Genomic DNA, 20428 nt, shown 5'->3' with positions numbered 1-20428 from the left:
ACAAGTGTCTACTGTACCTAAAAATGTTTTCTATCAGCATTGGGATGCTAGTTTATTGTGTGGAGCCTGATGATGTTAACTTCAGAGTAGTCGTGGGTAATGGGCAACCGGTCCCCAGACATGGATACTGGGAGCCAACCATTCAGTTGGGAGAGCATGTACTTAGAGGGCAGGGAGTGATTGTAACTAATGTGACAGATAAGGGGTCTGCTGAATTTATACTAGGGATGAACATTATGAAATACTGTTTTGTTGAAATAGTAGATGCCTTACATGCCCCTCTTCCCCATATGTCCCCTTCAGTCCAGCGGGCTGCGCAGCACCACTTGAAAGTTCTACAAGCAGAGCGGAAGTTTGCCAACAAGCAAGGTGAAAACTGAGTTTGAGTACAAGACATTCGGTTTGTGAGCTTGCAACCCAATACAGAGACTATCTTCTGGTGTTGTGCACGTTCCGGAGTCTAGAAAAGAGACTATCAAGCCCTGCTGGAGCCTCTGCAACTAGAAGACAACCCTTTTGTCAGAGCTGTGAGAAGCCTTGTCACCCTTACTAATGGGAGAGTTCCAGTCCAGTTAGTCAACCTGTCTGATGCTGCTACAGTGTTACCCAAATACCCCCCAGTAGCCCAGTTGTATCTTATGGAGTCAAAGGACATCTTAACAGAACGAATGGTGGCCTGACAACGTGCATCCCAAGTGGCTGAAGGGTCCAGTTGGAGAAGACACTACCCCAAGGGACCAAGTCAAGGGAGTCATCAGTGTCGCCAAAAAGTACCATGAAGCTTTTAGTAAACAACCTACAGATTTTGGGCATACATCCATGATACAACACAGAATCCTCACACGAGATCAAGGAAAGACACTGCCTGGTCACGCCAGGCATGTATCAGACTGTCAAGAAGATGCTGGCCGACATGAAAGAGGCAGACATCATCCAAGAAAGTCAGAGTCCCTGGGCGGCGCAACTTGTTCTGGTCAAGAAAAAAGACGGAACCATCCGCTTCTGTGTCGACAGCCCTCGGGTCTGCTGCTTACTTCTCCACCCTGGACTTAACCAGCGGATATTGGCAAGTGCCCATGGCCACGGAAGACTGGGAGAAGACCGCCTTCATGACACCGATGGGACTGTTCGAGTTTAAAATTATGCCGAATGGGTTATGTAATTCTCCAGCTACGTTTCAGCATTTGATGGAAAGGTGCCTGAGCCATCTAAATTTTCAAAGTGTCCTATTGTACCTGGATGATTTTATTGTGTATTCCAAGTCCTACCAGGAGCACGTCAGTCATCTATCAGATGTCTTCCAAGTCCTGAACAAGCGTGGGCTGAAGATCAAGCCGTCAAAGTGTCACTTGCTCAAACCTCAGGTACACTACTTGGGTCATGTTGTCAGTGCCGAGGGAGTCCAGCTCAATCCTGAAAATGGGGAAGTTGTCAAGAACTGGCCTACCCCGCGCAAGTCCCAAGATGTCAGGAGCTTCTTGGGATTTGCCGGCTACTACCGCCACTTCATTCCCCACTTCACCCAGATTGCAGAACCCCTCACAGCTCTCTTACAGGGTACGGCGAAGGAGAACTACAATGGGAAACTACCTGTTGAATGGGCCAAAGAGCATGAGACAGCGTTCCAAGCTCTTAAACGTCTGCTGACAGAACCACCCATCCTGGCGTGCCCAGACTACAATCAGCCGTTCCGGTTATATACCGATGCCAGTTTCGAAGATCTGGGAGCTGTCCTGTCCAAAGTCCAGGAAAGGCAAGAGCGAGTAGTTGCCTATGCCAGTCGTAACATGCGAGGAGCAGAGACAATGATGCAAACTACAGCTCATTCAAGTTAGAACTTCATGCCCTGGTATGGGCCGTGACCGAAAAGTTCAAAGACTACTTGGCTGACATGCCATTTACTGTCTACACGTATAATAACCCGTTGGCCCACCTAAACACTGCCAAGTTGGGTGGAACATTGGACTTCAAGATTAGCCAATTACAGTTTCACCATCAAGTGCAGAAGCGGCAAGTCAAATGTCAATGCCAATGTACTGTCTCAAATGACCTCCGGCGACCACCTGTCGAAGACGTGTTGGAGGATGTGGAAATTCCCCCATTTTATCAATGGTTTGTGAACCAGAATGTTGTGACCGCCCTGCTTGACGGTGAACCGAGATCCAAAAAGGTTAAAGAAGACCTGTACACCTGAGAGACTCTTCAAGATAATAGTGGAATCATGGGGGATCTGTTGGACTACCTTCTGGTGAAAAAGGTACCAACCCGTCTACGCCGTGCCCAGTGGGATTATGAGCTGAAACGTCTGTGGCGACAGAGGAAGCAACTGTTTGTGCACAAAGGGCTGTTGTGCCGAAATTCTTTGGTTCCGGGTTTCTGGTGATCGACTTCATCAGATTCTAGTTCCCCTGGGTTCCCCCGACATACCATGATCAGTCGGAACACTTTGGAGTCCTCAAGACCGAAGCTACTGTCAGGCGAAGATTCTATTGGATCGGAATTCGGAGCGACATTGAGAAATGGTGCAGTGAATGTGCTGTCTGTAATGTCACCAAGAACGTGCACAAGGACGCAAGAGTACCCCTCCATTCGATCCAGAATGAAAGGTCTAACCAGTTGGTTGTGTTCGACCATGTCGAGTTGTCTCCTACCCGGTCCGGGTACACTTATGCTCTCCCCATGGTGGATCACTACATGGTGGGTTGTTGTTGCACCCGTTAAAGACCTCACAGTCAAGACAGTGGCTCAGATGTTCTACTCCAATTGTGTGCAAACCCTTGGGTGTTCGGAGTCTGTCCTGACAGACCGTGGAATGGCCTTTGAGGCTCAACTCTTCAAAGAGCTTTGTCAATTACCAAGACAAGAAGAGTGGTCCTGACTGCTGCCCAAATTATTGGAGATCTATAATAACACAGTTCACTGTTCTATGGGGTACACTCCTTTCTACTTGATGATGGGACGCCATGGACAGCTGCTTAAAGACAGAACATTTGGGCTCCAAGCCCTGTTCAACAACTTTCCGCAAGCTTCCCTGGAATGGATCTCTGACCACCAGAGAAGAATCCACAAAGCAAAAGAAATTGTCAGCAAAACGATGGGCGGGGCTCAACAAAGACAGCAACAGGACTACAAACGTCATGCCTCTGCCAAACCGCTTCAATTGGGCGCTAAAGTCTAGCTGCGGAAGTTTCCAAGAGCCCATAAATTAGACTCTATCTGGGAGATGGAACCATACACAATGATGGCCATACCCTATCCAGACTCTGACGTGTACGAAGTACAAAAGCCTGAGTATGAGCCACAAGTGGTTCACCAAAACTGAATCAAGCTTTCTCTGAAAGAAGATCTACCCGTGCTCCCAGCACCATCTCCTCCAGCTGTCAGACCTGCAAGAGAGTACGTCCCAGGTGAGGGGATCCATCCATCTATGGACTTCCCTATGTTTTCTCCTAGTCAGCCTGCGGTCTTCTGTTTCTCACCAGCCACGGGGGCAGTTCCACCAAGATACATTTTTACTCCAGCCCCAGTCCTGTCACCGTTGGCTCCAGTTTATACACCTGTTTCCAACTCAGTCACCAGTCTCTCCAGCACCACTGTCAGCAACTCCAAGTCCTGCCAGTCCTGACCCTATACCAACTCTCGAACTCGGAGGAAAATCTAGGCACAGTTCCAGTTGTACCAAGAGCTACAGAAGACAGCAATGTTCCGGACTCTCTAGAAGTGGTGTTGCGTAGGTCCCAATGGTCAACCCAAGGACAACTTCCAGCGAGGTGCAAAGATTAATTCACACTAAAACATGTAAAAGTTATATACCACACATAGTCCATTCACATATAGCAAAAGTGGTTCACACATGTAAATATCTAAGATAGGACTGTAACACTATTTGTCCTCCCAGTCCACAAGTTCTAAAAATATACAGTTATGTGTCTAATGTTTTGTCTCATGTCCATGTGTACAGGGTAGTCTACTGCCTAGAGGGTTCATCTGAAGTCTAGATAATGCACATAGAGTTAAAGGATTGCTAAAAGTAAAGGTAACACTGTTATATGTGTAACAAAATGTGTAGAGTTCTGGGGAGAAGAGTTTTAATACCGAGGGGTTCCAGCAGCCAAGGCATTGGGCAGATAGCCTCAGGCAACCCAATCCACAACTTGTATATAATATTGTCTTAAGAGCGTGTTGTTAAAGCAGTTACAAGGTCCGTTATCCTCACATGTTTGCTACCACATCGGAGCCTGTATGGACATTTGCAAATTCTACATGGACTTATCCTTTATTGCTACCAAGTTAACAGACTTGTGAAGGAAATTTTGCTAAGATGCCCCAGGAACTGTCACCGGGCCCCAGTGGCCACTTCAGTCCTCTGCCCTACAGGACTGGGCATCGAGGACAACTGTATTTAAGAGGGGGTGTTTATGGTGGCCCAGTACGGGAGATGTTACCCCGTACCCTTGCTACCCTGTCAGGCAGCCTGCTTCAGTGTCCCCAGGGGCCCCTGCATTAGTTTCCCCATTGTAAATATGTTGTACTGTATAAAATGTGTTATCACTTTAAGAGTTATACCATGTGATATACCATGTGATTGTTATCCAGGAGGTACCAGTGACCAGGTGATCCCAGTGGTGATCTATGGGCTCCCTGCTAGTCTCCAGAGTATTGGAGGCCTCAAGTCAATATCTGCAGCCACAGTCAAGTGCAAGTAAGCTAAACCTGCAGCTTTGTTCGTCATCAGTCAAGTCAAGTCAGACTGTCAAATTGTCAAGCAACGTGTTCTTCACTAAAATGCTTGGTCCTACAACAAGTCCCAGCAAGCCCTTAAGGTCTCTGAGTCACTGGTTACCTCCATGGGCCCTGGCTGAGCTGTATACACTTTACCAACTGTCTACCCTCAGTAATGCTACCGTTGTCTGTTACTTGGCATTGGAGTCTTTATTGCCCCTGTGCCTAGCCCAGGATCCAGCGGTATACCTTCAGGAGGTTAAAGGCTAAACCACACCCTGGTGTCACAAATACAAGGGGTTAATGCCATCTGCCCGTAGGGTAACAACATCTACCCTGCACCTCACACCCCGCTGCCACATATCTATCTATCTCATATCTACACTGCTCAAAAAAATAAAGGGAACACAACACTATGTAACTCCAAATCAATGACACTTCTGTGAAATCATACTGTCCACTCAGGAAGCAACACTGACTGACAATCAATTTCACATGCGGTTGTGCAAATTGAACAGACAACAGGTGGAAATTATAGGCAATTAACAAGACACCCCCTATAAAGGAGTGGTTCTGCAGGTGGTGACAACATACCACTTCTCAGCTTCCTGGCTGATGTTTTGGTCACTTTTGAATGCTGGCGGTGCTTTCACTCTAGTGGTAGCATGAGACGGAGTCTACAACCCACACAAGTGGCTCAGATAGTGCAGCTCATCCAGGATGGAACATGAATGCGAGCTGTGGCAAGAAGGTTTGCTGTGTCTGTCAGCGTAGTGTCCAGAGTGTGGAGGCACTACCAGGAGACAGGTCAGTACATCAGGAGACGTGGAGGAGGCCATAGGAGGGCAACAACCTAGCAGCAGGACCGCTAGCTCCGCCTTTGTGCAAAGAGGAGCAGGAAAAGCACTGTCAGAGTCCTGCAAAATGACCACTAGCAGGCCACAAATGTTCATGTGTCACCTCAAATGGTCAGAAACAGACTCCATGAGGGTGGTATACGGGCCCAACATCCACAGGTGGGGGTTGTGCTTACTGCCTAAGACCGTGCAGGACGTTTGGCATTTGCCAGAGAACACCAAGATTGACAAATTCCCTACTGGCGCCCTGTGCTCTTCACAGATGAAAGCAGGTTCACACTGAGCACATGTGACAAACATGACAGAGTTTGGAGACACCGTGGAGAACGTTCTGCTGGCTGCAACATCCTCCAGCATGACCGGTTTGGCGGTGGGTCTGTAATGGTGTGGGATGGCATTACTTTGGGGGGCCGCACAGCCCTCCATGTGCTCGCCAGAGGTAGCCTGACTGCCAGTAGGTACCGAGATAAGATCCTCAGACCCCTTGTGAGACCATATGCTGGTGCGGTTGGTCCTAATACAAGACAATGCTAGACCTTGTGTGGCTGGAGTCTGTCAGCAGTTCCTGCAAGAGGAAAGGATTGATGCTATGGACTGTTCCCCAGACCTGAATACGATTGAGCACATCTGGAACATCATGTCTTGCTCCATCCACCAATGCCACGTTGCACACACAGCCTGTCCAGGAGTTTGTGGATGCTTTAGTCCAGGTCTGGGAGGACATCCCTCAAGAGACCATCCGCCACCTCATCAGGAGCATGCCCAGGCGTTGTAGGGAGGTCATACCGGCACGTGGAGGCCACACACACTACTGAGCCTCATTTTGACTTGTTTTAAGGACATAACATCAAAGTTGGATCAGCCTGTAGTGTGGTTTTCCAATTTGATTTTGAGTGTGACTCCATATCCAGACCTCCATGGGTTGATAAATTTGATTTTCACTCTAACTAATTTTTTGTGATTTTGTTGTCAGCACATTCAACTATGTAAAGACGAAAGTATTTCATACGATTAGTTCATTCATTAAGATTTAAGATGTGTTATCTTAGTGTTCCCTTTATTTTTTTGAGCAGTTTATATCTATCTGTTATATCCAGGGGTAGACTGACAGGTCAGGCACCTGTGCACTGCCTTAGGGCCCAGGCCTGAGGGTGGCCCACCACTGCCAACCTATTAGGATGTTGTGCGAGGATGAAAAGAGGACCTTTAGCCAGCCCCTAACTCCAAATTTCCCCCTCCCCCTTTCCCTGGTGCACCAACTCATTTAAATGATGGGACGGGCTGCAGGCCCCATAAACACAGTGGCTGCCAGGTGTAGCCACTACCTACTGGGGCATTCCCTACCTGGGGGAACAATCTACTTGAGGCACTCTCTACTGGGGGCACTATCTAGTGGGGGCATTACTTACCTGGGGGCATTTCCTAGTGGGGGGTACTGCCTTTAACCTACCTACTTGGGCATTACCTACTACTTACCTACTGGGGGCATTAACTAATGCTTACCTACTTGGGGCATTACATACCTGGGAGCATTTTTGTGGGAATTATTTGCTTTGTACATACTGGGGGCATTACCAACCTACTGGGGGATTTTATCTTATAGGGGGATTCCTTACCTACAGTACCTACTGGAAGCATTACCTAATAAAGGAGGAGACAACACACTTATCTACTCCCTCATACTATGCAGGGCACAGTGAAGGGAAGGGGGAAATATTTGGGGTATTTAGCGTAGGAAACAGGTGGGGATAGTGCTGAAAAAGTGTGGTGCATAATATGTTTGTTGCCTTGCAGTTTCTGTGAAGACGAGTCATGGCTGGAAGAAGACGTTATGGCGGTCTGAGCAAGACAGAGAAGAAAAGAAGAAAACGACTCTAAGAAGACGCCTCCTGTGAGTCACTACATGTAACTGCACTGTAATCACTTATACCGTCTACAGGGCCTGTATAGATACGGTGGGGGAGATTTAGAGGAAAAGTTGCTGAGTAGCCCATAGCAACCAATCAGATCGCTTCTTTCATTTTTCAGAGGCCTTTTCAGAAATGAAAGAAGATATCTGATTGGTTGCTATGGGCAACTCAGCAACTTTTCCTCTAGACAAGTTTTGATATGGCATTTATATTGGTCTGTGTTCAGTGGTTTTTATACAGTCACTATGTGGTGATAATGGTAGCGGTCATGGTGCGGTGGTATTATTCTCCCTTGTTTACTGGTGTTATTGGTAATATTGGTCAGTATACAGGATACGGTCAGTAACAGTACGATGGTAATATGTATGGTGATAATATTCCTTCTTGTATACTGGTATTATTGGTAATATTGGCCTCAGTATACAGGATTTGGTCAGTAACAGTATGATGGTAATATGTATGGTGATAATATTCCTCCTTGTATACTAGTATTATTAGTAATTTTGATCTCAGTATACAGGATTTGGTCAGTAATAGTGTTGCTTGCGAATATTCGCAATTCGAATTTTATTCGCGAATATCGCATATTCGCGAATTCGCGAATATTCGCGAATATAGCGCTATATATTCGTAATTACGAATATTCGTTTTTTTTTTGTTTTGTTTTTTCACAGTACACATTACAGTGATCATCCCTCTCTGCTTTCAGCTTATGTGGTGTAAGAAGGCTCTAATACTACTGTGTGAGACTGGTGTGCGAATTTTCGCATATGTGAAAATTTATATATGCTAATTTTCGCATATGCGAATTTTCGCTTGTGTTACTTTTGTATATGCAGATTTTCGCATATTTTAATTTTCGCACATGCGAAAATAAAACCAGAATATTACGAATATGCGAATATTCGCGAATATGACGAATATTCGTCCATATATTCGCGAATATTCGCGAATTCGAATATGGCCTATGCCGCTCAACACTAGTCAGTAACAGTATGGTGGTAATATGTATGGTGATAATATTCCTCCTTTCTCATTGAACTAAAAAGAGTCTTGTTTTTCTTGTCCTGTGTTTTAAAATATTTTTTTCAGTGATGATGGGTAAGATAGTGGATGGGCTATGTGAGCATACTTGGGAGATAGCCACGGAATTGGGAGGGGGCAGCTTTGACCTGTGTAAGGGGCCCCCAGATTTCTGATGGCAGCCCTGATCACACCCGGGGCATGCACGGAGAGGGTCAATGTGCATTTATAAATGCCTGTAGAGATGGCCAGTTCAGCAGAACACTGTAGAACATTAGTACATGGTGGAAGGATTATCCTGCCCATCACAATGTGTACAGAACAAATCCAAAGCACTCAGAATTCAGTGCAAGTAAAACATTATTTACTTATCAACATCAAGTAGAAGGCGATGTACAATTCCACAGGACTTTTTTATTCCATCCTGGACCTTTGTCAAGCGTATCACTAAGATTAAAATAATTGCTGAACACAAAGGGACAAAACTAACATTGAAGAAGAAAATGTTATCTGTTTCCTTTGGTGAAGCAGATTTATAATGAATATTTACCAGTGTATGTTATGTCTGACATTGTTCCTTTCTTTTCATGTCTTTTCTCCCTTGGAGTTCTATTTCCTTGATATGATTTTTGCACTTGTACTGTATTAACTATTAGTTATTGTTATTTTTATTTTAATAATATGGATGGCCAGGGTGTAGTGCAGTGATCTTCAACGTGTGGACTAGAGATGAGCGAACTTACAGTAAATTCGATTCGTCACGAACTTCTCGGCTCGGCAGTTGATGACTTATCCTGCGTAAATTAGTTCAGCTTTCAGACGCTCCGATGGGCTGGAAAAGGTGGATACATTCCTAGGAAAGAGTCTCCTAGGACTGTATCCATCTTTTCCAGCCCATCGGAGCACCTGAAAGCTGAACTAACTTATGCAGGAAAAGTCATCAACTGCCGAGCCGAGAAGTTCATGACAAATCGAATTTACTGTATGTTCGCTCCTCTCTAGTGTGGACCTCCCAGATGTGGCAAAACTACAACTCCCAGCATGCCCGGACAGCCAACGGCTGTCCGGGCATGCTGGGAATTGTAGTTTTGCAACATCTGGAGGTCCGCAGGTTCAAGACCACTGGTCTACTGTATTGCATACTTGCTGCCTGCAATTTAATGTTGATATATTACAAGAATATTATACTTTTTCTCTTGCATCTGTTTCTGAGTGCTGTGGATTTGTTCTTACAGAAGAGGAAAAGGCACAAAATGTTCAAGTCGTCCAAAGCATTTACTGTATGGCTGCACTAGGTCTAATATACATGATCTTTTCTTAGGTTAGGTTCACTTTAAAGTTGCTCACAACAGCGTTAACAGCTTTGAGCTTTAAAGGGGTACTCCGGCGCTAAGACATCTTATCCCCTATCCAAAGAATAGGGGATAAGATGCTTGATCGCAGGGGGTCCTGCCGCTGGGGACCCCCGTGATCTTGCACACAGCACCCCGTTACAATCAGTCCCCGGAGCACGTTCGCTCCGGGTCTCATTACTGGCGATCCCGGGGGCCGGAGCATTGTGAAGTCACGGCCCTGCCCCCGTGTGACGTCACGCTCCGCCCCCTCAATGCAAGCCTATGGAAGGGGGCATGACAGCTGTCAGCGGCGGGACTGCGATGGGACCCCCACGATCAGGCATCTTATCCCCTATCCTCTGGATAGGGGATAAGATGTCTTAGCGCCGGATTACCCCTTTAAATTACATTGGTCACTGTAGTTTCAAACAATTTAGAGGGGTTGTCCAACAAAAACTATGACATGACTTGTCCCATTCAGATGAATTGGGACTTTTTTTTAGAGGGTGTGGGATGCTGCTCTTTGAGAAAAATGTGTATATGTATCTTAATGGTGTCACCTTTCACTTTACTCCTGTCAGCTCTGTGAAGAAAGTTATCACTGGGAAATTATCTGTACAGAACAGGAAGTCACAGTGTAGTTTTAGGCCTAGTGGTCAGAATGGAAACTGCAAGGTTTCAGGATTATTAGAAAATATAGACAGAATTCTTTAAAAATATGGATAACATAAAAACCAGATTTTAGCAACAAGTCATTTTCTGATAAAACATTCCCTTTAAAGGGGTACTCCGCCCCTAGACATCTTATCCCCTATCCAAAGGATAGGGAATAAGATGTCTGGTCACGGGGGTCCCGCCACTGAGATCCCTGCGATCTTCAGCTGCGGCGCCAGAGGCTCGTGACATCATGGACACGCGCCTCGTGACATCACACCATGCCCCCTCAATGCAAGTCTATGGGAGGGGTATGGCCGTGACGTCACGAGCCTCTGGCGCCGCATCGTTAGTCATCTGGCACGTAGTGAAGTTCACTCCTTGCACCGGATGACTGGGATGCCGCAGCAGAGATCGCGGGGAGTTGCAGCGACAGGACCCCTGCGATCTGACATCCTTTGGATAGGGGATAAGATTTCTAGGGGCGGAGCACGCTTTTAATGCTATGTATACTCGGGGAAATATTTGAAGATTGACTGCCCAGAAAACAATCCACAAATTGCGGGCTTTCTTCTGGTGCCAGGACCACTAGGAAATATGCCGTCTTCATAGACAACAATGGTACTCTGATGCAACAGAATTTTTCCATTCAGAAATTCTGCTGTGTGAACATATCCACTGTTATACAACATATTCTCAAATAATGCCAAATCACCTGCTCTTTCTCTCTCCTGATGGCGTTGGTCCTCAATGATCACGGATTCCTGGTGAACGTCTTCACACAAAGGAAATGGCGCTCAGCCAATCACTTACTGCAGCAGCAACTTGACTCTGAATAGCCAATGAATAGCTAATATTTCCTGTGTCTTGAGAAGTTACCAAGAAGAGGTGATCAGTGGGGATCAGCATAATCCGGGGATGGCAGTAGGACATGATCAGGCTTATGTATTTATTTAAGCCAGCCCAAGCACTTACATTATTTTGACACAGCAGACAACCCTTCTAGACAGAAATATTTCACAACTTTCACTTGTTCTTTACAAGCTAATAAAGGTGATTTGAATTGCAAATGACTTTAATAGGTAGATAATGGTCGGATCCAAGCACCTGATAATTGTTTACACATTGGCATATATTATTATTATATGTAAATGAGCTTATATAATAAAGACCTGCCTAAGGCTCCGTGATCTAGGCAGAGCCATAACACAGAGCCGCAGTGAATTCTAGGTGCCGTCCTATGAAGCTCTTTAGTAAAACATCCCATGAAGTATGTCAAAGTATATTTTCTGTTGAATTTGTACATATCTTTATCTCTCTATATTAAGAGAAAATCGCAGCACACCAGAGTTTAACTGCAAAAAAAAAAAAACGTGTAGATTATTCCATAGAGTGTTACAGAGCAGGCTACGTTTCGGCGATCTCCCGTCGCCTTTATCAAGCATGAGAGGTCTCTGAACCGTAGCTTGCTCTGTAAGGCTGGGTTCACACTACGTTTTTCAACTACGGTTCCCGCATACGTTTTCTATCAAAAACCGTATGGGGAAAAAAACGGATGGAACAGTATGGGAAAAAGTAAACCGTATGCGTTTTTAAACAGTATACTGTTTTTGAAAGTGCATACTGTTTCCCATTGACGTCCATGTAAAAAAAAAACATATGCGGTTGCAGTACGGTTTTTAAACCGGAGACAAAATTGTGGTCAACCACGGTTTTGACTCCGGTTTAAAAACCGTACTGCAACCGCATACGTTTTTTTTTAACATGGACGTCAATGGGAAACGCACATGTATACGACGTATACGTTTTTACTTTGCACATGCGCATTTGAATCCTAAAGTCCCCACCCAAGACCCCTCCCATTAAAAATGGACAAAATTTTCAAAAACGTATGGGTTTTTTTTCTACAAAAACGGACGGAACAGTATGCACTTTTAAAAACAGTATACTGTTTAAAAACCCATACGGTTTACTTTTTCCCATACTGTTCCATCCGTTTTTTCCCCCATACGGTTTTTGATAGAAAACGTATGCGGGAACCTTAGTTGAAAAACGTAGTGTGAACCCAGCCTAACACTGTTGTGTATGGAATAGTCTACACAGATTTTTGGACTTGAACTCCGGTGTGCTGCGATTTTCTCTGGATATTGATTGAAGAGACTCTGACCAGGATTTGTATACTTTGGTGAACCCTCTGCTATTTTTGCTTTTTTTCAAAGTGTGCTGCTCTGAGGACTTAAAGGGGTAATCTGATGGAAATTGTTTTTTTTTTAAATCACCTGGTGCCAGAAAGTTAAACAGATTTGTAAATTACTTCTATTTAAAAATCTTAACCCTTCCAGTACTTATTAATTGCTGGATGCTCTTCAGGAAGTTCTTTTCTTTTTTTAATTTATTTTCTGTATGACCACAGTGCTCTCTGCTGACAACTGTCACCTGCCTGTATCAGGAACTGTCCAGAGCAGGATTTGCTCCTGCTCTGGACAGTTCCTGACACAGACAGAGGTGTCAGCAGAGAGCACTGTGGTCAGACAAAATTAAAAAAGTACTGAAAGGATTAAGATTTCTAAATAGAAGTAATTTGCAAATCTGTTTATCTTTCTGGCACCAGTTGATTTAAAAATAAATAAATATATTTTCCACCGGAGTACACCTTTAATTCTATCTATCTATCTATATATCTATCTATCTGTCTATCTTTATATCTAGAAAACACAGAAGGTAACAGCTCACCGTTAGCGTGAATAAGGGGTGGGTGCAGTTCAGTGGGAGTCCTAGGTCACAGGGCCTCAAACAATACACAATGCAAAAACACTGCAGCACTCCGGTAGATTGTAAAAGTGGTTTATTCCATCAAGGGGCAATAGGCATATTGCATCAAGGTGCCTATTGCACCTTGATGGAATAAACCACTTTTACAAGTTTTTTCACCTATCTACCAGAGTGCTGCAGTGTTTTTGCATGTTGTATCTTTATATCTATCTATCTAGATTAGTGATGAGCGGCATTGCCCATATTCGAATTTGCGATATTTCGCGAATATATAGATGAATATTCATCCTATATTTGCAAATTTCACGTATTCGTTACATTCGCATATTCACATATGCGAATATTCGCATTTGCGAATATTTGCATATTCGCGTATTTGAGGAAGAAAACAGTGAGGGGGTGGGCAACTTTACTATTGGTTGCTAGGGATGTTGTTGATAACTTCTGACAAGTGTATTTGCATCATTCTAATTGGCCCACAAGTGAAAAGAAGGAATATGCGAATATTCACATATGCGAATATTCGCACATGTGCATATGAGGGAAAAAGCGAATATTCGCAATTTCGAATATATAGTGAATATATTCGCAATATTCGCGATAAAAATTCGAAATGCGAATATTCGTGCCCAACACTAATCTAGATTCCCCTATTATGCCCAAGTGCACAATTCCTAGATATTAGGATATGCACATATATACTTTTTGACATTTTTACTTTTCCTTTGAGGTCCTGTCTGTATGCCCCTGAAATATGTTATTGATAAAGTTGACACAAATAATACAGAATATACATAATATTAATAAGAATGTCACATATATCATTGATTGCTCCAGACTTACCATCCTGGAAAGGTAGGGGCCTTGTGACTCAGCGTAATGAATTGACTGGTTAACCACATCCCGAATACCTAAAAGAGACTGTTCCAGATCATGTGATCCCGTCATTTGATCAGCAAGGTGCTCCAGCAAGTTAATGAAGTCTCTCCAGGGGCCATCTAGACTTGCTAAGCTGGCCAAACATCCTCTCATAACATTGAGACAGTAGCCAACACAAGGTCGGATAAGAGTAAGTCCTTGGCAGTGAGGACAATACTGCATTTTCACCAATCCACGTGTGCACTCCCGGGTCAAACCTGCATGCTCAGTAGTGTTGATAACTTGTTCAGCCATGCTAAAAGCTTGTTTCATCATTCGACTGGCCCATAAAGACTTGGACAAATGTACAAGCATTTCATTTGAATAATTGCCAAACGGGTTAATATCCTGTCTTGTCAAGCGTAGACAGTCCAAGTACTCTTCTGACAATGACGCTACCCCTGGATTTATAAGGTGGTTGTAGACGAGGGGGAATAGAGCATCCCAAAATCTAGAGAACGCATCTTCCAAGGGCAAGTCAGCTCCCATTATATTAAGTGAGAGGTCAGTGAACAGCTCCTTCACAGACTCACGTACATCTTGAGACATTGAGCGGTACTTGCTGTCAAACAAAGAAAGTGTGTTGTTTGTAGCCATGTCAATCAAATAAGTGAATGTCTCTGAAAGAGAAATCCATAAGCAAGAGTTATTCAATAGGAAAGATACTGTACGGGTACAGGCTAATAATCCAGCGTATGAGGTTAAGTGTATCCAAACTTTATTTTTGTAGCATAATAATAAACACTAAACTAGTAAGGAGAAAAGTATATGGAGGCACCATTTAGGGAGAAACGCCTACGTTAAACTACTACCATAAAGCAATAGTCCTGCAGAAACCAAATTTACAAACAGTCTGTAGGTGGTGCAGTGGTGCTAGGATACAGGCAGGCATTGAGGAAAAAATATGATGTATAAACAAGAAGATTCCTGCACTCATCGCAAATCCGCCGGTCACTATTTGGATCCGACATGGAGGTTCGGGACTTGCACAGGGGCCCAGAGGCTACAACCGATAGTTTCGTGCAAAAGGTGCACTTCTTCCGGCCTCCGAGGAGGCCGGTAGAAGTACACCTGTTGCACGAAACTACCGGTTGTAGCCTCTGATCCCCCCTGCAAGTCCCGAACCTCCATGACGGCTTCTATATAGGGACCGGCGGATTTGTGGTGAGTGCAGGAATCTTCTTGTTTATACATACTGTAATAATAAACACTGAGAGCACCTATAAAGTTCTTGACACTAACACGTTTCAATTTGAAAAGTGTGTCTGTCAAGGACTTTTTAGATGTTATAAGTGTCTATAATGCTTATAGTTTAGTTTTGATCCATCTTATGCTGGACTGAACAGTTTATGTTGATCTATATACAGAATGGTCATAGTGGAATCTAAGCAAATAGGAGAAGAGGCAATAGAGCGGTGAGCTGGATATAAAACACAAGGACCAAATGAGGTGCGATACCTGGTTCCTGGAATATGTCAAGCTGTCTTCACCTCCAATCTGATATCAAACACACATATATTATAAATGGCAATCCAGTAGGACTTTTAAATCAATGAAAATTAGGCTACTGTCACATGTAAAATGGACCAACCATAGCCAATAGCAACCTGCACTTTGGAGTACAACAAAAAAAAACTAAAAAAATAAAAACAGTACCCTTCACAATGGGAAAGCCTCGGGACCTGATGGCTACCCAGCCGAATACTATAATGCGCTTATCCATCAAATCTCCCCGGTGCTTCGTGATTTGTTCTCCATGTTTATGTCCACTAGTACGATCTCTCCGGAGGCATCTATGGCCCACACAAAAGTCCTTCCCAAACTGGGAAATGATGCTAATGACCCCGGCTCCTATAGACCAATCTCGTTAATCAATCAAGATATTAAGTTGTTAGTCAAAATACTAGCTGACAGGCTGTCACGGGTCATGCCATCCCTGGTGGGTGGCCACCAAGGTGGTTTCATTAGGAACCGATCGGCCACAATGAACATACGCACGGTGCTAACAGTCTTAGATAGGTTGCAGCACCAGCCCCTGCCAGGTGACCATCCGGCCTTGACAACATGGACGCAGAAAAGGCGTTTGATAATGTACGGTGGGACTGGCTGGGGCTGGTGCTGGATAGGTTTGGCATTACAGGGGCGTTTAGGGATTTTCTCTCTGGCTTGTACAGAGAACCTAAAGCAAGAATAAGCACCCCTGGAATTCTCTCTGCCCCTTTCTTTCTCTGCAAGGGCACGAGACAAGGCTGTCCACTATCCCCCCTACTTTTTGACCTTGCTATAGAACTCTTAGCGCATCACCTACTGACATCACACCTTTATGAGGGCATCAAGGTGGGGCAGGACATGGTCAAACTCACTATGTTCGCAGATGATATCCTACTGTTCATGAATTCACCCGATCGCTCCCTGCAGGGGGTTCCGGACTTCTTGGCATTCTTTGGTAGCTTCTCGGGATATAAGACGAATGTCACGAAGTCGGAGATCCTCCCGTTGGGCACCTCCCCTCCTCGCTGGGTACCCGCCATAGCTAACACAGGGATCAAAATCACCTCTTCCTCAATTATTTATTTAGGTATCAAAATAGGTAGAACCACTGACTCCATTTATAAGTTAAACTCCCCTCCCATTTTTCAAAAGATACAGTCGGAGCTAAAAAGGTGGATGGGTTTACCCCTATCTTTAATGGGTAGGTGCCATCTACTCAAAATGGTCAGCTTTTCCCCTCTCCTATACCCCATGCAGACATTACCTCTCCTTTTACGCCATACTGACGTACGCCTATTAAACTCAGCTTTCACTAAGTTCATCAGGGCAGGAAAAAGACCTAGGATTGCTCTAAAGAAGCTCATGCTAAGCAAATTGGAAGGTGGCCTGAACTTCCCCAATATTAGAGGGTATAACCTAGCCTGTCTGTTTTGTTTTGTAATAGATTGGATCCACGGCTCCTCCTTCCATGCTATAACGAAGCTAGAAAAAGAATGGGCCTCACCGTGGCATCTGTCTGCCTTGCTTAACACGCCGTATTCACAGCTGCCTCCCAAAGTGAAGCAATCAGTTCTATTGCGAGACACGGTTGTAACGTGGAAGGAGGTTCGTAAATTGTTCCATCTCCCTTTTTCCATGTCTAAATATTTCCCTCTTGCTGGACAGCCAGTGTTCCCTCCAGGCATACCGACCAATGTAACCACAATTTGGGCAACGAAAGGCTTATTGACTGCGGGCAACCTTATGGACAGTGAGCGCAGATGCGACCACATTACTGCACAAGTTTCAACTCCCCCCACGGCATCTCTATTATTTGAATCAGATCTACTCCTTTTGTAGGGACAGACTGCAAAATCTTTCTGCTGAAGCCCCCACACATGTAGTAGACACTTTAATTGGGTCTTCCCCTCACAAAACCACTATATCGGCCCTATATCCTGCACTTAAAAAAACCACTTCTTCACTTGGACACAGACTCGCTCTTTGCATTTTGGGCAGGCTGGATACCTGATGGGTGTTACGCCGAGCGCTCCGGGTCCCCGCTCCTCCCCGGAGCGCTCGCTACACTCTCCTCACTGCAGCGCTCCGGTCAGATCCACTGACCCGGGGCGCTGCGATACCGCCTCCAGCCGGGATGCGATTCGCGATGCGGGTAGCGCCCGCTCGCGATGCGCACCCCGGCTCCCGTACCTGACTCGCTCCCCGTCAGTCCTGTCCCGGCGCGCGCGGCCCCGCTCCCTAGGGCGCGCGCGCGCCGGGTCTTTGCGATTTAAAGGGCCACTGCGCCGCTGATTGGCGCAGTGGTTCCAATTAGTGTTATCACCTGTGCACTTCCCTATATCACATCACTTCCCCTGCACTTCCTTGCCGGATCTTGTTGCCATCGTGCCAGTGAAAGCGTTTCCTTGTGTGTTCCTAGCCTGTGTTCCAGACCTCCTGCTGTTGCCCCTGACTACGATCCTTGCTGCCTGCCCCGACCTTCTGCTACGTCCGACCTTGCTTCTGTCTACTCCCTTGTACCGCGCCTATCTTCAGCAGCCAGAGAGGTTGAGCCGTTGCTAGTGGATACGACCTGGTCACTACCGCCGCAGCAAGACCATCCCGCTTTGCGGCGGGCTCTGGTGAAAACCAGTAGTGACTTAGAACCGATCCACTAGCACGGTCCACGCCAATCCCTCTCTGGCACAGAGGATCCACTACCTGCCAGCCGGCATCGTGACAGTAGATCCGGCCATGGATCCCGCTGAAGTTCCTCTGCCAGTTGTCGCTGACCTCACCACGGTGGTCGCCCAGCAGTCACAACAGATAGCGCAACAAGGCCAACAGCTGTCTCAACTGACCGTTATGCTACAGCAGTTACTACCACAGCTTCAGCAATCATCTCCTCCGCCAGCTCCTGCACCTCCTCCGCAGCGAGTGGCCGCTTCTGGACTACGACTATCCTTGCCGGATAAATTTGATGGGGACTCTAAGTTTTGCCGTGGCTTTCTTTCCCAATGTTCACTGCACTTGGAGATGATGTCGGACCAGTTTCCCACTGAAAGGTCTAAGGTGGCTTTCGTAGTCAGCCTTCTGTCTGGAAAAGCCCTGTCTTGGGCCACACCGCTCTGGGACCGCAATGACCCCGTCACTGCCTCTGTACACTCCTTCTTCTCGGAAATTCGAAGTGTCTTTGAGGAACCTGCCCGAGCCTCTTCTGCTGAGACTGCCCTGTTGAACCTGGTCCAGGGTAATTCTTCCGTTGGCGAGTATGCCGTACAATTCCGTACTCTTGCTTCAGAATTATCCTGGAATAATGAGGCCCTCTGCGCGACCTTTAAAAAAGGCCTATCCAGCAACATTAAAGATGTTCTGGCCGCACGAGAAATCCCTGCTAATCTACATGAACTCATTCACCTAGCCACTCGCATTGACATGCGTTTTTCCGAAAGGCGTCAGGAGCTCCGCCAGGATGTGGACTCTGTTCGCACGAGGCGTTTCTTCTCCCCGGCTCCTCTCTCCTCTGGTCCCCTGCAATCTGTTCCTGTGCCTCCCGCCGTGGAGGCTATGCAGGTCGACCGGTCTCGCCTGACACCTCAAGAGAGGACACGACGCCGCATGGAGAATCTCTGCCTGTACTGTGCTAGTACCGAACACTTCCTGAAGGATTGTCCTATCCGTCCTCCCCGCCTGGAAAGACGTACGCTGACTCCGCACAAAGGTGAGACAGTCCTGGATGTCTACTCTGCTTCTCCACGTCTTACTGTGCCTGTGCGGATATCTGCCTCTGCCTTCTCCTTCTCTACTATGGCCTTCTTGGACTCCGGATCTGCAGGAAATTTTATTTTGGCCTCTCTCGTCAACAGGTTCAACATCCCGGTGACCAGTCTCGCCAGACCCCTCTACATCAATTGTGTAAACAATGAAAGATTGGACTGTACCATACGTTTCCGCACGGAGCCCCTTCTAATGTGCATCGGATCTCATCACGAGAGGATTGAACTTTTGGTCCTCCCCAATTGCACTTCTGAAATTCTCCTTGGACTTCCCTGGCTTCAACTTCATTCCCCAACCCTGGATTGGTCCACTGGGGAGATCAAGAGTTGGGGGCCCTCTTGTTCCAAGGACTGCCTAAAACCGGTTCCCAGTAAACCTTGCCGTGACTCTGTGGTTCCTCCTGTAACCGGTCTCCCTAAGGCCTATATGGACTTTGCGGATGTTTTTTGCAAAAAACAAGCTGAGACTCTACCTCCTCACAGGCCTTATGATTGTCCTATCGACCTCCTCCCGGGCACTACTCCACCCCGGGGCAGAATTTATCCTCTCTCCGCTCCAGAGACTCTTGCCATGTCTGAATACGTCCAGGAAAATTTAAAAAAGGGTTTTATCCGTAAATCCTCCTCTCCTGCCGGAGCCGGATTTTTCTTTGTGTCCAAAAAAGATGGCTCTCTACGTCCTTGCATTGACTACCGCGGTCTTAATAAAATCACGGTTAAGAACCGCTACCCCCTACCCCTCATCTCTGAACTCTTTGATCGCCTCCAAGGTGCCCACATCTTTACCAAACTGGACTTAAGAGGTGCTTATAATCTCATCCGCATCAGAGAGGGGGATGAATGGAAAACGGCATTTAACACCAGAGATGGACACTTTGAGTATCTGGTCATGCCCTTTGGCCTGTGCAACGCCCCTGCCGTCTTCCAAGACTTTGTTAATGAAATTTTTCGTGATCTCTTATACTCCTGTGTTGTTGTATATCTGGACGATA

General features: G+C 45.9%; 1 protein-coding gene across 4 annotated transcripts in view; it reads right to left on the bottom strand.

The window, feature by feature from the left end:
* LOC130361504 (glypican-5-like) overlaps positions 1-20428 on the bottom strand; it is a 352385-nt gene that overhangs the window by 241005 nt on the left and 90952 nt on the right. For all 4 annotated transcript variants that reach the window (XM_056564558.1, XM_056564557.1, XM_056564555.1 and 1 more), the window contains exon 3: positions 14116-14810. In XM_056564558.1, the coding sequence (XP_056420533.1) occupies positions 14116-14810 (695 nt within the window). The remainder of the gene's footprint in view (positions 1-14115; positions 14811-20428) is intronic.

Source organism: Hyla sarda, chromosome 3 (assembly GCF_029499605.1).
Source record: "Hyla sarda isolate aHylSar1 chromosome 3, aHylSar1.hap1, whole genome shotgun sequence".
Lineage (NCBI taxonomy): Eukaryota > Metazoa > Chordata > Amphibia > Anura > Hylidae > Hyla > Hyla sarda.
This window is presented reverse-complemented; position numbering and strand designations above follow the sequence as displayed.